The sequence below is a fragment of the Chiloscyllium plagiosum genome, chromosome 10, assembly GCF_004010195.1.
Source record: "Chiloscyllium plagiosum isolate BGI_BamShark_2017 chromosome 10, ASM401019v2, whole genome shotgun sequence".
NCBI lineage: Eukaryota > Metazoa > Chordata > Chondrichthyes > Orectolobiformes > Hemiscylliidae > Chiloscyllium > Chiloscyllium plagiosum.
In genome coordinates, this window is record NC_057719.1 from 35,699,751 (window position 1) to 35,718,231 (window position 18,481).

The 18,481-nt window shown below is 39.3% G+C and overlaps 1 protein-coding gene across 7 annotated transcripts in view; it reads right to left on the bottom strand.

The window, feature by feature from the left end:
- ppp2r5ca (protein phosphatase 2, regulatory subunit B', gamma a) overlaps positions 1-18,481 on the bottom strand; it is a 181,578-nt gene that overhangs the window by 75,574 nt on the left and 87,523 nt on the right. For all 7 annotated transcript variants that reach the window (XM_043697390.1, XM_043697388.1, XM_043697387.1 and 4 more), the window contains one exon: positions 5,982-6,181. In XM_043697390.1, the coding sequence (XP_043553325.1) occupies positions 5,982-6,181 (200 nt within the window). The remainder of the gene's footprint in view (positions 1-5,981; positions 6,182-18,481) is intronic.

Sequence of the window (18,481 nt, forward strand, 5' to 3'; positions counted from 1 at the left end):
CTTACAAGAATCCATCAGAGTGTCAATGGATCTAGATGGTTTGCTGGAGGCATGAGGCACTTCAAGCGTTTGTATACAGCCTCCTGGACAGTTGGCAAGGCACACAGAATGAATAAAAATGTTGTCTGAACTACACCATGGCAGTCTTAATTCATCATAAAGGCTATTAAATTGTACTCCCATTACATCAGCCAACACTGACCTTGCTGCAGTACATCTGCTGATGAAACTTTCTTTCATGTCTGTTACTGCTGGATTTTTAATTTTTCAGTGCATATCTGGTTGGCTTTTAAATATAGAGTCATAGTGATGTACAGCACGGAAACAGACCCTTCGGTCCAACTCACCCATGCAGACCACCCCCACCCCAGGGAAAAGACATGTCTATTTATCCTATCCACGCCCCTCATGATTTTATAAACCTGTATAAGGTCACCCCTCAGCCTCCGACGCTTGAGGGAAAACAGCCCCAGCCTATTCAACCCCTCCCTATAGCTCAAATCCTCCAACCCTGTCCACATTCTTGTAAATCTTTTCTGAATCCTTTCAAGCTTCACAACATCTTTCTGATAGGAAGGAGACCAGAATTGCACGCAATATTCCAACAGTGGCCTAACCATTGTCCTGGATAGTCACAACATGACCTCCCAACTCCTGTACTCAATACTCTGACCGATAAAGGAAAGCATACCAAACACCTTCTTCACTATCCTATCTACCTGCGACTCCACTTTCAAGGAGCTGTGAACCTGCAGTCCAAGGTCTCTTTGTTCAGCAACATTCCCTAGGACCTTACCATTAAGTGTATAAGTCCTGCTAAGATTTGCTTTCCCAAAATGCAGCACCTCTCATTTATCTAAATTAAACTCCATCTGCCACTTCTCAGGTCATTGGCCCATCTGATCAAGATCCCATTGTAATCTGAGGTAACCTTCTTCGCTGTCCACTACAGCTCCAATTTTGGTGTCACCAGCAAACTTACTAACTATACCTCTTATGCTCACATCCAATATCCTTGGAAGTTAAAAATCACAACACCAGGTTATAGTCCAACAGGTTTAATTGGAAGCACACTAAGCTTTCGGAGCGACGCTCCTTCATCAGGTGATTGTGGAGGGCTCGATCGTAACACAGAATTTATAGCAAAAATTTGCAGTGTGATGTAACTGAAATTATGCAATCAATATCCTTGGAGAAAGTGATGACTGCAAATGCTAGAGATCAGTCATAAAGTAAGGCGCTGAAAAAGTACAGCAGGTCAGGCAGCATCCGAGGAGCAGGAGCATTGACGTTTCGAGCATAAGTCCTTCGTTAGGATTCCCAAAAAAGGCCTTATGCCCGAAATGTCAACTCTCCTCCTCCTCGGATGCTGCCTGACCTGCTGTGTTTTTCCAGCGCCATACTTTTTGACTTTTAAATATCCTTGCTGAAAATGAGGATATTCAAAACTCTAAGGTCTATCACCCAGTCTGACCTTACATACATTAATGAACTGCTTAACCAGGCCCAATATTAAAATTCTCATTTAAAAAAAAATCAAGGTTTCTAAATTTCCAACCACAGATCTCTAATTTCACACTTCGCCATTTCTTGAGCACCTTTGATTTTAATCATTCCACCACGGTGGCAAATATTTATTTGACGTGCCCTAGGATGGGGAAATTGTTCTTTCTCTCCATTTGCCACTAAGATAATCCTTAAAACCTACCTTCTTGACCAAGCAATTGCATATGTACCTGTGTTATATTTTTGTATTGTAATACATGAAGTGCTTAGGGATATTTTATTATTTTAACACCTTCATATGAAGACATGCTGCTGTAAAATTTTAAAAATCTTATTCGTGATACGCCCAAAATCAGATAATTACCATACAAAAAGTTAGCCAACTATACCTGTGCCAGCTCTTAACTGAGTAATCCAAATCTACTCAGCCTAATTTTGAAACAGCAATGATATACATGAAGTAAAAGAATTCAAAGCAATGACAAAAATATTTACTCTAATTTATATCATGATTTCATTTTCTTTATATGCACAATAGATACCAAACTGAATAGCTTGGTTTGTTACATTTTGACTCTGGAATTGTGCAGATTTTTTTGAAGATATTATGGATAATAACAGATGGATGCCAAATAAAACTGAAATTTTGACAAAATAGTGATGGAAACTTTGATAAAGCTACAATGTGAATTTTATACTGTTTCAATCAATTGCTTAATGTGTACTACAATCCATTTTCACATGATTTGAATCAATCAGAGGCTCTGCAACAAACTTTACTCTTTGAAGTTTTAGATAAAAGGTATAACTTCAAAGCCATTTTGATAGATTAAAAACTAAGTTATTCAAATATTGACAGGTGACCTATTTGTTGATTCTTTCCCAGCAGAATCATTTTCTCAATTGAACCCTAAACCCATTTGCTTGAGGATATGGGGGAAAAGCGGGAACAGGCTACTGAATTGGATGATCAACCATGATCATAATGAATAGCATAGCAGGCATGAACGACTGAAGGGCCTGTGCCTACTTCTATTTTCTACGTTTCCAACTTCAAACCTCAGCCAAATTCTCTGTTGTGATTCCCGTGATGTACAGTCTGTTTGTGTACGGGGGCAGAAGTGACACATTTAAACTGGAGACTCTGAAGTCAGAGCAGCACAGCCAGAAGTTAAAACTATGATATGGGCCTGCCTTTCTATTAAGAACAACATTGAACAATGTTTTTCACATTTTACTGGCTAGTACATTTCCAATGACATACTCTCCATTCACTAACACGTCAATCTTTTCTTACTAACTGCACAGATTACCCTTTCACTATTAAGCAGCTTGCAAGTCATGAACCCACTACTTCCTTCCTGTGATTGCTAGATCTGTTATCCATAACCAAAACACTTGCATAACTTCCAGTCTTCAGGTTTTGTAAAGGTAAACACCTGAAATGCTATAATCCATCTTTTTAATTTACAGGTTTGTAACTTGCTCTTTTATCTCCAATACAACACTAAACATATTGGCATTGAGCCCCAGGTCTTACAAACTACAAAGCTGCCTACTTTTGAGGCTTGTTTTTAAAAAAACTTTACTAAATATGTGACAAAATTAGGATTTGGTCTTTTAATATGAATAATAACAAAATTAACAATACAGCATAAATATGTGTTATAAATATTTATAAAAATTAGGATTTGGTCTTTTAATATTAATAATATCATATCATATTTATGCTGTATTGTTAATTTTGTGTTATAAACATTAATTATTTTATCACCTTTCGTCTGAACAGATATCAAAAGATTTTACATCCTTTCTTTTTTCTGTGGAATTCTGGATACTAGCTTACATTGACACCTATGGTAAGAAGTTGCAAAATATGAGGTCTAACTGGAGTTACAATTAACTGATTAATCTGCGTCTTGATTAGAATGATTAGATTAGATTCCCTACAGTGTGGAAACAGGCCCTTTGGCCCAACCAGTCCACACTGACCCTCTGAAGAGTAATCCACCCAGACCCATTTCCCTCTGACTAATGCATCTAACACTATGGGCAACTTAGCATGGCCAATTCACCTGACCTGCACATCTTTGGACTGCGGGAGGAAACTGGAGCACCTGCAGGAAATCCATGCAGACCCAGGGAGAATGTGAAAACTCCACATAGACAGTCACCAGAGGCTGGAATTGAACCTGGGACCCTGATGCTGTGAGGCAGCAGTGCTAACCACTGAGCTACTCTTCCCACCTATACATGATTCTTGACACAATGTCAGCTCTACGATTTCCAACTTCTTGCCTCCAGCCGCCTTCTCTCCACCTTCTACACCAATTCTTCTACACCGCTATCATCTGACAGGAGCGTCTGAGAGTTCTTACTTTCTTCTTAGAAAGGAGGTTGGAACAGTGCCCATTTACTATCACCCTCCGCTACCTGGCTGCACTTGTTCTCAATTTAAACAATCTCTTCTTTTACTCCTTTCACTTTCTCAGAGTTAAAGGTGTGGCTATGGGTACCTCTAGGAATCCCAGTTATGCCAGTTCCTTTCTGGGGATCCTCCCACAACCTTTTCTCTGGGAAATGACAACTGCTTTCATCCAAAATTGGGAAAATTAAGCTATTTTGCTTCCAATTTGCTTCCTTCTCTCACCTTCACCTGGAAAATCTTTTGACTCTTCCCTTCCTCGACATCTCACTTTTCATTTCTGTGGACAGATTATACCCATTACAAATGCACCAACTCTCACAGTCACCTTCATTATGCTTCCTCACTAGCTGCGTAGTTGCACAGCCACTCAGGTTACGCACATGCCAATTAGTATACCAGCACATTGACTTCAGGTTCTGGAAGCTGCTACCTCAAACATCCACAAGGTGGGGAAAATAAATTGACACATCCTACTTCTTGTAAGAACTCTATTTCATTTTCTCTGTTCCTCTGGCTGTATTGCACTTATTCTAATGATGATACATTCCACAAAGGTGTTTCCAGTATACCTTCCTTTGACTTTAACTGAAGACTCCCCACTGGCATGGTGGACAGAGCCTTTAGCCACGTCCAATTCATTTCCCACACTTCTGCTCTCATCTCCTTCCCCAACCCAGAATAATAGGGTTCTTCTTGTCCACCAGCTTCTGCATTCAAAGGATCACCTGAATCATTTCTGTCACCTCACTCAGACTTCTACCACCAAACACATCCTGCTCTCATGTCAATGATTCCCTCCATAACACCTTGGCATCTGTTCTTCCCAACACTTTTTTAATCTTCCTATGCAACTGCAAAAGGTACAATATTTTGATCATCATCTTCTCTCTCCTCTCTATCCAAAGCCCAGGTGATGCAGTGATTTCCTTGTACTTTTTTAAAAATTCATTCATGGGATGAGGGCATCACCAACCAGCCTAGCATTTATTGCTCATCCCTAACTGCCAGTGGGCAGTTTAGATTCAACCATGTTGCTGAGAGTGCAAAATCATATGCAGGTCAGACCAAGTCAGGATGGCAGTTTCCTTCCCTAAAGAGCATTAATGAACCAGATGGGTTTTTCCTCACAATCAGCAATGGATTAGTAGTCTCTTAATTTCACTGAATTCAAATTTTTACCATCTGTTGGAATTCAAACCTGGATCCTCAGAACACTACCTGGGTCTCTGTATTAACAGTCCAGCTACTAACAATGCAGCGTCCCCTACACCAGCAAATCCAAATACAGAATAGGTGACTGCTTTACAGAACACCTCTGTTTTGTTTATGAGAATGACCTCGACCTTCCGGTTGCTTGACATTTCAATAAATTATCTTACTGTCAAGGTAACATTTGTATTTGAGGCCTACTGCAATGTTCCACTGAAGTCCAATGCAAGTTGGAGGAACAGCACGTAATTTTCCAATTAAGCACTTTTTAACCTTCTAGAGTTTAAACCTTCTAGACCACTAAGTCTGTCCTCCATTTTAACAACTATCTTTCTATTTTGCAGCCATTAGCACACTCCATTGTATATTGATCTTGGGCACTCTTACCAACGCTCCACTTACTACTTATTCGCCCTTTTCTAGAACATAGAATCCATTACTTTTCCAGCTATCTTCAATTCTGAAAAGTCACGATGGACTTGAAATGTTGGTTGATTCTCTCCCACAGATGCTGTCAAGCCTTCTGAATAGCTATAGCACATAGTTATATTTATGATTCAGTATGCATGGGTGACATTTGCACAGCTACTAATTTGGAGTACTGTGCATAGTTTTGCAGGAATACCATTCAAATTCCAATTGAGAAGTTCAGCCAAAGTGGTGCCAGTTTAACAAATGTGATTTGAAATATTTTTGCTTTTCCCATTGGCAGCCAATCAAAATAAAATAATTTTTACAGATATAGTAGATAAAAAGGCACATGTTCATTCCCTATCAAACATTAACTACTTATCCCTGGTCAAGAACAGTACAGTAATTATGCCGACAAATTACTTACCACATGTACTACTTCTGGATAAATAGGTTCTGTAATAACGTTGCGGTTGTGTGTGATATATTCCACCATTTCGCTCAAAGCAGCCCTTTTCACTTCCTTCCATTTCAAGTCACTAAGTGGATCAGCAATAAAGTCAAAAAGGACACAGCACTGACGCAGTTTTTGAATAAAAAGCTTTTCTTGTTCTGGTGCAGGAACATCTGCAAATATAAGAAAAAAAATCACATTTGTTTCTTTAAAAATTGCACAGAGTCAAGGCACAAACGTTAACTTTGTTTTCATCTTCCAACCACTTTAAAACAATCTTTAAGATGAATGTATTCAAATCAGGACTAACACAGCAAGCAAGTAGCGTAACCATTTGAATGTCACAGTTAGCTTTATTACACAAGGGAACAAAATAGTTAGAGAAACAGGATTCAGTTACACAAACTTTGGAATTTATGTAGCAACAGTACAAGTGGCAACTACTCACAGCCTATGCTAAAAACGAGACAAATCCAATCCAGCTAATTACTCACCTACCAGCCTACTCTACGTGATGGAAGGTATTGGTGACAAGGTTATTAAGTGCTACTAAGCAAGAAGCTTCTCAGTTTCGATTCCACCTGGCTATTCAACTCCGAACATCAATACATGTTTAATGCAGACATGGAAGAAAGACTGAACTGAAGAGGGAAAGTAAGTGACAGCCTTTGACATCAAGATAGAACTTAGATGAGTGTGGCATTAAGGAACCTTAGGAAAATGGAAGTCAATGGGACACAGCACTGCTGGGAAAGGCTCTTCACTGATTGGAGTCATAGCTGGCACACAAGAAGTGCCTGAATCAACTCAGTTATCAAAATATTACAGAAGAGTTCCTGAGAGCACGCCCTTGCCCAAACTGCTTCAAAAGTAAGCATCCTTCTATCATTAAGTCAGAAGTTGGAATGTTTGCTAATGATTGCATAATGGTCAACACTATTTCTAACTCTTCTGACACTAAAGCCATTAATAGTCATATACAGTAAAGCCCAGACATGAACCAGGTTTGGGCTGTTAAGTGGCCCAAATTCATGCCTCATACAGGCTGGACAACGGCCGTCTCCAACAAGAGAGAATCTAATCATGTCCTCTTTGCATTCAATGAAATTAATATTGTCCAGTTTCTCCACAATCAACATCTTAGGGGTTACCACTGTCGAGAAATTGAATTGGAACATCCCTACAAAACCGCAAGAGCAGGTCAGAGGCTGGGAACTCTATAGTAAATAAACACATCTCCTGATTCCACAAAGCCTGCTCACTATGTACAATGCAGAAGTCAGGAATGTGACAGAATACTCTCCCACCTATTTGAATCAGTTTGGCGTCAACACTGAAGGTTAACTCTATGCAGGATAAAACAGCCCACTTGATTGGCCCTATTCGCCAAATAAGCTTCACTTAAACTTGGAACAACTCACAAAGACTCCATCGATAGCAGCATTCAAGGCCCATGAACTCGTCACCTAGCAGGACAGTACATGGGAAGACTACCACCTGCAGTTGTGCGCCTGCATCACCCCATCCCCCGCTACTGAGACCACGCATCCTGAATCAAAATTCTGGAACTCCCCAACTGTAGTCCAGGCAAGGATTCAAAAATATTATCTCAAAGGCAATTAGGAGATAGGTAACAAATGATAACCTAGCCAGCAACCTTATCACATAAAAGAAAACAAAATGCTAGATAGCTACCATTCATTACTTGTTACTAAAAAATACTATGCATTTCAGAAACTCGTCAATTTTACATAATGACCCATTCTATAGCTAGATGCATTATTTAGACAGAATTTCAAAACTATACCATGCATTCAAATGTGCTCTAATAAAACTGTAAATTCATAAAAACACATGGGAAAATAAAGTGTCAATTTTGAAATGCATATGGTTTAAACTAATACATGAATGAAAAAGAACTGACGAGTGGCAAACCTCAAATATTTGCTTTAGGTTAAGCTGTATAAAAACTGAAGTCATGCACCTGTACAGTACTAGCAACTACAAATCCCCAAATGCAGTTTTGATCAAATGGTGATACAGAATTTGGCATATCTGAGGCCAATGTAACTACTGAGGGAAACAGTAAAATGCTCCAAAGAATAAGTGAGGTATTGTTGCAGTTTTCATCAGCAGTGACTTATTGGTTGAGCCACAAATCAGGCCATCTTTAAAAACAGCCCATAACCTGTTGGATAGCTGAGAACTGGTTGCAAGCAATCAGGAAACAAAATACCCATGTTTCACAATGAAAATTTGAGCTTATGAGTATTGTATGTCATGGCTGAAAAAAAAAGGCAAGTTGAGGTATATGGCAGATATATACATAATTTTTGGGGCTAAAAGATGCTTTTTATACCATGACCTACAGTATGTACTTTTACTCCAGTGACTGTATAACCTTTCACCAGAGGAAAATGTTTCTGTGTATACTTTATCAAACCTTAAGTTAAAGATTTGATTATATTACTTAATATTCCATACTTGAAAGAACATAAGCCAAGATCAGACAATTTGCCCTCGCTTTGACCCTTTAAAGCTCAAATTCTGGTGAAATAGGACTGCACCACTGAAGTTGATCACAACTCTCCCAAGGTTTGGTACCGAGCATGAATACTGTAATTCAACGGATGTTTCATCAAAATTCAATAAAAATCCTCACTTTTGTATACCTACTCTCTAGAGATAAAGACCAACATTCCATTGAGACTTGAATAAAAGGACCCTTAAATGCCTACTGTTCTTTTATACCTTCTCTCTCAAAATAGTCTGATTTAATTTTCTTGGATCTATAAGTAGTGACTTCATACTGAACTTGAATGACTACTGCGTTGTCCACTTAGTGTGCTCAAATACCTATGTAGCTTCTTTCCACATACACTACTTACCATACTCTCTAATGTACAATGTCTTATTGATTCATTCAAGAGCACAACCCTTGGGAATACAACTGGTCACACCCAGCAAATCAGAAAGCATTCTCTTTATCTCTATTCTTTTTTTTAAACTCTCAACAAATTACTAACCTTTGCCTTTACTTTTCAAAGAAATTTGTGGTATACATAGCTATATGGTTGCATTCATTTAGATGCCTTTCATTTTTAATAATCTCGAGGTATTTCACTGTCTTCTGAAAATCTACATAGGCAACACTCATGCCAGACACCACTTCAAAAAATTCCAACTAAGCTAATCCGACTCGGACCTATACTTCACAGCTTAAAACCGACTTGATCAATTCAGTCTTAAATTGTTGGAAATTGTGCCTCTTTAGGATATTACAGCTAATTAGAGAAACCAATTTTCATTTCCTTAATGATGTTGTATCCATGTAATGATTCTTTTCCAGGTTCAAAATCCCCGTGTCCCTCCAATCTTCTAATAAATTAGAGTCTTAACAATAGAAACCAGCATCTCAGGCCCGCTTTGTACTGCTTCCAAGTTCCATGATAAACACAACCAAACAACGTACTCAAGATGTAGTCTAAACAGACCACCATACAGTTCAGGCATAACTTTCTTGCATTTGCATTGCGCAGTTTTAACTAGGAGATTCAACTACCTTTTAGTTTTGGCCATTGGTATTCCAAATTGGTTTGACATGTTTAGCATCGACTATAAAACTCTTACCTTTTCAGCTTCACTTTCATGGAGTAAACAGTTTTCATGGAATAAATTAATCACAACCTGGAGGCAATTAACCTTTGCTTTTTACTTTTCAAAGAGATCTATGTACATAGCTAGTCAATTAATCAATTTTTTAAAAGGAGGGGAGTAATACACAACATATTATTCTGTTGCCAAGATGATGAAGTTGTCTCTCTCTTTCAGGGCACAAAGTCTAATTGTTAAACAGATAACAGTCTGGACCACAGTCCAGTCTCATTGTGATTTGTAGGAAACTCCGTTAGGAAGTGTTCAATTCTTTTCAAACTCAGGTTAGTGCACCCACCATTCTGTGAATGTTACAAATAAGAAAGTCAGTGAGCAACATCTAGAGTACAAAATGCACACAGGATGTTGTTTTAGCTATTAAGAAGTGTCTTAGACTATATTTTTCCAAAGTGACAAAGGTATCAATAAAACTATATTTCTTAATGTTTGCTATGACACTTTTGGAAGTTACTTTGAGATTTTAGTCATGGAGACAAAGAAGCCACCAGTAAATTTCAAAATAATTTTAAAATGCATGCGTTGCAGTATTCAATAAAAGGCAAATAATGAGGAAATTAGCAAGTGAAGGGCTTCATCAAAGCAAACTGTTCAGCATGTGAAAACAAACCAACTTTGTGCTTTTATCAGTGTTATGTGATGGTAAAACATTCTATCAGCTAAGCAATAGCTTTTGTTCCTCAAAATAGCCATACCGATTTATATTCTAAGATAATCGCAGCGGACTTAAAATACAAGTGCAAAACATTTGGAAAATCACTGCAGACTAATTTTTGTTATCTGCTTTTTTTAAACTGAAAATTGATCACCATAGACAGGCAGTAGAAACATCTGATGAATTATCACCTTTTCTCGTAAACTAAAAGGTATGCAATTGTACATTGTGGATGCCTGCTAAACAAACCAATTGGCTGTCTAGAAGGAAAACAAACTAATTTATGTTTTCATGTTTTTGCAACATATTGTTATGCTTCTGGAAGACGATTTGAAAATAAATCAAATTTTACATGTAGTCAATTACATTTTTTTAAGTTTCACTTGTGAATCTGGACTGCACAGGACCTCAATCAGATTGTCTGGCTATGTTCAAGACAACACTGACCAAACTACTGAGTAGGAGAGGAACAGAAGTATAAGGAGGGAGTTATTCAGATCCATCAATCCATCAATCTCATACATTTTAAAACTTTTATTACTGAAAAAGCACACATTTATTAAGTTTAAAGTTTGGAAATGTGTCTCACCTATTATTAATCTCATTCTTAACATTTATCTAACTGTCGTCCACTTAAGTTGTTTGAATCAGATAAAATGTTCTCCTATCCTGCTGACCAACTTTAAGCTCCACTCTGATGAAGAGTCATTAGACTTGAAACATTAGCTTGCACTCTCTCGGATGCTGTGTAAACCACTGTGATCTCCAGCATTTGCTGCTTTATGTTTAAGCACCACAGAACTTGGTGACATGAGAACACAAGAGATAGGAGCAGGAGTAAGCCTCAAAGCCTGTCACGCAATACAATAAGATTGTGGCTGTTCTGCCCCACGCCTCAATTCCTTTTTCATGCTGGCTCCATCTAATGCTCACTCTCCAATATTTCAAAAGTCTCTCCTCTTTAGATACTTTATGATTTTGCCTCCCCAGTTCTGATAGAACATTTCAGACACTTATTACCATCTGGGAGAAGAGATGCCTTCATATCTCAGTTTTAATTAATTGTCCCTCTATTGTGGAACTATGTATCCCAGTTTGAGACTGATTCTAAAATAAATTTAAAATAAAATTTTTACGGATCACAAATATCTGTTCTAATCTAGCTACCGAACTGCTTGCGAGCAAAGTTATCACCATGAGAACTTATTCACTGAAGGGTGACTGCTTTAGCTGTTCTTACTAATTTGGTAGCAGAACACACAGTAAAGATGATCTGGAATGCATAAACAGCCAAGAATTGAACCGTGCTTTAAAGTAAAGTCTGCCAATGTTTGGATGTAAACACAATGTTAGAAACCTAAAATGTCAGGTGTGAGGTTCAAAAGCTAATTTCCACTCCGGGTCATGAACACAAAAGTCAAGCCTGGCAATTCGGTGCAGTACTGAGGGAGTGCAGTAGGTGTCATCTTTTAGAATGGATTTTTAAATCTAACAGAGGCTACATTAGTATGTTGGTTTAAAAGACTCCATGCCACTGTTTCAAAGAGGAGCCGGAATTATTTCCAATATCCTGGCCAATCTTTATTCCCCAGTCAACATAAAACAAAAACAGGTCATCATAGAGACAATCCCGCAGAAGCACTTCATTGTGCTTTAAGAAATTCAGCAGTCATTGAAGTGTAACATAAACTGAAGTTTTTTTCTTTTTACAATGCAACCAGTTCTGAGAACTAAATAATTTGGAGAATTCATTTTAAATATACACTACTTGTATTATTCCTGGAAGGATGAACATAGAACATAGAACATTACAGTGCAGAACAGGCCCTTCAGCCCACGATGTTGTGCCGACCATTGATCCTCATGTATGCACCCTCAAATTTCTGTGACCATATGCATGTCCAGTTGTCTCTTAAATGTCCCCAATGACCTTGCTTCCACAACTTCTGCTGGCAATGCATTCCATGCTCTTACAACTCTCTGTGTAAAGAAACCACCTCTGACATCCCCTCTATACCTTCCTCCAACCAGCTTAAAACTATGACTTCTCGTGTTAGTCATTTCTGCTCTGGGAAATAGTCTCTTGCTATCGACTCTATCTATGGCTCTCATTATCTTGTATACCTCAATTAGGTCCCCTCTCCTCCTCCTTTTCTCTAATGAAAAAGGTTTGAGCTCAGTCAACATCTCTTCATAAGATAAGCCCTCCAATCCAGGCTGCATCCTGGTAAACCTCCTCTGAACCCTCTCCAAAGCATCCTCGTCTTTCCTATAATAGGGTGACCAGAACTGGATGCAGTATTCCAAGTGTGGTCTAACCAAAGTTTTATAGAGCTGCAACAAGATCTCAAGACTCTTAAACTCAATCCCCCTGTTAATGAAAGCCAAAACACCATATGCTTTCTTAACAACCCTGTCCACTTGGGTGGCCATTTTAAGGGATCTATGTATCTGCACACCAAGATCCCTCTGTTCCTCCACACTGCCAAGAATCCTATCCTTAATCCTGTACTCAGCTTTCAAATTCGACCTTCCAAAATGCATCACCTCGCATTTATCCAGATTGAACTCCATCTGCCACCTCTCAGCCCATCTCTGCATCCTGTCAATGTCCCGCTGCAGCCTACAACAGTCCTCTATACTGTCAACAACACCTCCAACCTTTGTGTCGTCTGCAAACTTGCTGACCCATCCTTTAATCCCCTCATCCAAGTCATTACTAAAAATTACAAACAGTAGAGACCCAAGGACAGAGCCCTGTGGAACACCACTCACCACAGACTTCCAGGCAGAATATTTTCCTTCTACTACCACTTGCTGTCTTCTGTTGGCCAGCCAATTCTGTATCCAGACAGCTAGGTTCCCCTGTTTCCCATTCCTCCTGACCTTCTGAATGAACCTACCATGGGGAACCTTATCAAATGCCTTGCTGAAGTCCATATACACCACATCCACAGCTCGACCCTCAAACTTTCTAGTCACATCTTCAAAGAACTCGATAAGGTTTGTGAGGCATGACCTGCCCCTCACAAAGCCATGTTGACTGCATTTGATCAAGCCATGCTCTTCCAGATGGTCATAAATCCTATCCCTCAGAATCCTTTCTAACACCTTGCAGATGACAGACCTGAGACTTACTGGTCTGTAATTGCCGGGGATTTCCCTATTTCCTTTCTTGAAGAGAGGAATTACATTTGCCTCTCTCCAGTCCTCAGGTACGACTCCAGTGGAGAGCGAGGATGCAAAGACCTTCGCAAGTGGCGAAGCAATTGCATTTCTCCTTTCTCAAAGCAGCCGAGGACAAATCTGGTCCGAGCCTGGCTTAATGTTTGACAAAATTTTCAGCACATCAGCTTCCTCTATCTCTATCCATTCCAGCATGCACACCTGCTCTTCAAAGATTTCATTCACTGCAAAGTTCGTTTCTTTCGTAAAGACAGAAGCAAAAGACTCATTTAAGGGCTTCCCCTACCTCCTCAGACTCCACACACAAATTCTCTATGCTATCCCTGATCGGCCCTACTCTTCCTTTGACCATTCTCTTATTCCTCACATAAGTGTAAAGTGCCTTTGTATTCTCCCTAATCCGTTCTGCCAAGCCTTTCTTGTGCCCCCTCTTGGCACTCCTCAGACCATTTTTGAGCTCCTTCCTCACCTGCCTGTAATTCTCTCGAGCTGAAAATGTGTTGCTGGAAAAGTGCAGTAGGTCAGGCAGCATCCAAGGAGCAGGAGAATCGACGTTTCAGGCATGAGCCCTTCTTCAGGAATTCCTGAAGAAGGGCTCATGCCCGAAACGTCGATTCTCCTGCTCCTTGGATGCTGCCTGACCTGCTGCGCTTTTCCAGCAACACATTTCCAGTTCTGATCTCCAGCATCTGCAGTCCTCACTTTCTCCTAGAAGATGTAATCCTCTAGAGCTGAGCTTGACCCTAGCTTCCTCCACCTTATGTAAGCTACCTTTTTCCTTTTGACGAGAAGCTCCACCACTCTCGTCATCCAAGGTTCCTTTATCTTACCACTTCTTGCCTGTCTCAGAGGGACATATTTATTCATCACTTGCAACAACTGTTCCTTAAACAGTCTCCACATGTCTATAGTGCCTTTACCATGGAACAATTGCTCCCAATCCATGCTTCCTAACTCATGTCTAATCGCATCATAGTTTCCTCTTCCCCAATTAAATATCCTCCCATTTTGCCTAATCCTCTCCTTAGCTATGTATTTTCATTTCTTTCTGAATAAATGCACAAGTTTCAGGACCAATAATATCGAACCATGCTAACTAAAATAAAATAGGTTTTGCAGCATTTGTATTTTGTGGGATCCAGGAAAGGAAGCATTGCTACTATATGTGACTGCACATCTTTAAAAGAATTAAGAAATTTATGGATGATTTTGCTTGATCAACAAATTCAAAGAACAACTCCAACAGACTTCAAATGGAAACAAAATACTGGGGAAATTCCACAGGTCTGGCAGCATCTGACAAACAGTCAACATTTCAAGACCTGCTCGATTTCTTCAGCATCCAGTTTTTGTTTTACATTAAATGTTTTCTTAAGTCATTACATCTGTTGTGTCTAAGTGTCAAAATAGAGAGCCAGCTGCAATCAGCATTTTGCTCAAAGGAGGTGATAGCCTAGTGGTAGTGTTGCTGGATTGTTATTACAGAGACCCAGGTAATGTTCTCAGTTCTACCCACAGATGGTAGAAATTGAATTCAATAAAAATCTGGAATTAAGAGTCCAATGATTACCATGAACCTATGGCTGATTATCGGAAAAACCCATCAGGTTCACTAATGTCCTTTAGGGAAGGAAATGTGCCATCCCTTACTTGGTCTACATGATTCCAGACCCACATCAACATGGCTGACTCTTAACATTCTTCTGGGCAATTAGGGATGGGCAATAAATGCTGGCCTGGCCAGTGATGCCCTCATCTTGTAAATGAACAAAACAAAAGCATTGCCATTGTGCAACAGCTTTTCTCTTCAGAAATGCTGCCAGAGACAGTTTTTCAGCACTGTGATTTGGTTTTAGCACCTTATGTGCAGACACTATAGGCCAATCTCGTCAAGCAAAGGTTTCAATCACATATCCGTGTCACCACAAATTTAGCCTATTTTGATATTGTTTCATGTTACACCAATGTCATTTCATCTCTATTGCCTCGAGACTTGACAGTTTCTATACATTCTTGCATGATCTCCCATATTCTACCTGTATGGACAATGGTCATTCAAAAGCCTGTAGCTCCTGCCCTTAATCATAGAAAGTACTATTCACTCATCATCCTGGTGCTCATTATATTGCCTCTAAGTTAAGCAACACCTTGATTTTAAGATTCTTAACCCCATTTTCAAATCCATGGCCTCAGCTTTCATTGTCTCTAATCATGTTCAGCTGAACGCATCAGATTTTGAGGGGCCCCCTTGTGATGCAGCGATAGTGCCCCTAGTCCTGGACTGAACAGTCCACGTTCAAGTCCCACCTACTCCAGAGGTACATATTACAATCTCTTAACAGATTGATTAGAAAAAAAAAGTGAAATGCGTCACATTTTGGCCTCTTGTTTTTCATTGTTTCACGGTTGGTAGCTTCAGCTACTAGGACCCAAGATCTGAGATATACTCCTCACACCTCCCTTCCTGCTCTTCTATCTTAAAGATACTTCTTTACACTATCTCTTTGACTCAGTTGTTAATCATTTAACTCTAACTACTTCAGTGGCTCAATATTGTATTTTGGCTTGTAATGCTTCTGGAGACCTCCTTAGGATGTTTTATTGAGAATGTGTATAGGTTATGAGCAGGTAGGGAAAGAGTTAAGTTTTGTGAAACAAGAGGTTCAGCTGAGCATGACTCGGATCAGATAAGAACTTGCAGTTAACAATGGGTGCCGGAAGTAATGGTAATAGGTTAATAAGGTGGAAAAGCATTCATTATGTAGAGCCATTAACAATATTGGAAGCATTCAGTACGTAAGATCAGTTTAACAAGTGAAAAGTATTCATTATGTGAAGTCAGTTAAGGTTAAGAACAGTCATTGTGTAACAGCAGATGGCTTAATCTTTACTACTGACATTCACTGATTGTAACGGTCACCCATCAATATGTATGTTGCCTTAACTGGATGTTCCTCCCTGTAAAATGACTGCATAATTCATTAAGAAACTGCTGCTCGAGAGAGAAGACCGAGAACTCACGTCTCTGTGCACATGGGCAATCGTTCTCTCTCCCTCCAGGGCCTAGAATAAAGATGAAGGAGGCAAAACTATACTGTCTCTCTGAGGGTTTTGTTTCAACTGAGGGCAGGTGGGTGGGAACAGGACGACATTATAACAAGTAAATTTAAATAACATACTGCATTGTTTTGTTAAAGAAAAGACAAAAACAAATTTTCCTGATATTGCAAGTTTAACGAAAGCTGTATGAAAGGAAGCAAATACTGTTATTTACAAATGGGCAGATACCATTCTGAAAAGAAATCCAAATAACCAGGTTTCTAAAATGAGACATTTTGATACCACCTTATTCACATAAATCCATTTATTTTCTTCTTTGCATTTGTAGCTGAAGAACGTATCAGGCTGGCAATATGAAGTTACCATATTGCTAAATTATAAACTTGCTCATGGCTTAATTTTTAAAAAATGTTATTCAAGATACTTATGATATTTTTAGTGCAGCATGGTCAGTAAAGTCCAAAAATAATCCCACTGCTCTGAATCTTACTTTGCTTAGTTAAAAATCACACATCACCAGGTTATAGTCTAACACTTTTATTTGGAAGTACTAGTTTTTGGAACGCTGCTTCTTCATTAGGTAGCTGTGGAGTAGGATCATAAGACAGAATTTATAGCAAAAGACCACAGTGTCGTGCAACTGAAATATACTGAACAAACCTAGAATGGTGTCTTATGATCCTGTTCCACAGCTACATGAAGGAGCAGCACTCCGTAAGCTAGTACTTCCAAATAAACCTGTTGGACTATAACCTGAGAGAATTTCAATTTTGTCCATCCCAGTCCAACATTGCCATCTCCACATCATCATTCTGCTTAAACTATTAAAGCTTCATCCATCATTCAACAATTCTAAATAAAGAACTCCCTCAATTTCACTTCCGTGACAATTTAAAAAATTGTTAAACCCCATCTCTGCTCCAGAGGATATATTCTCAGTACTTTGTTTCACTTCGTAAAACAAAAGCAGGATAAATGTCATCTGGCAAGCTATCAGAATGCTCAATTAATTGGCAAAGTGATACGAGGTGTCATTAACTACTACACAGTTGTACTTACTCACCAATAATTTGCTTATTGATGCTCAATTCGGATTCTGCCAGGACCACTTAGTTCCGGACCTCATTACAATTTTGAGCAAAAGAGGTGAATTCCAGGAGTAAGATAAAAGAAACAAAAATAGCAAGACCAAGGACATAACTGGCATAATAGTGACAACAACAGCAAGATCACAGTCTGGATATTCTGCAGTTCTAGAAGCCTTTTCGGTATTTAAAAGGGTACAACTGAAGAGCAAGAATACTGTCCGCTGGAGACCATCGCAGGAGATGGTCACATTAACACTCAACAAGTTCGACATAGCCAGTTAAAAAAAAAGCAGTCTGCTTGACTGATACCCAGACACTCAAACATTCACTCCCTCCAGCTTCTGCACATATACACTCTGTAATCAATCTAAAAGCTGTACTATAGTAACTCCGAATGCTTCTTCAACTGCCTCTACAAAATCCATAGCCACTACATCCTTAAAGAACAAGGGCAACATGCGCATGGGGATACAACAAACATGCAAGCTTCTCTGACATGGAATTACACCACTCAGTCTTTTATTATTTACACCACTCAGTCTTTTATTATTAACAGGTTAAAATCCTACATTTGCTGGAAATGTGTTGCTGGAAAAGCGCAGCAGGTCAGGCAGCATCCAGGGAACAGGAGAATCGACGTTTCGGGCATAAGCCCTTCTTCAGGAATGGGGAAGGTTTGTCCAGCAGGCTAAGATAAAAGGTAGGGAGGAGGGATTTGGGGGAGGGGCGTCGGAAATGCGATAGGTGGAAAGAGGTCAAGGTGAGGGTGAAAGGTCAGACTGGGGTGGGGGCGGAGAGGTCGGGAAGAAGAT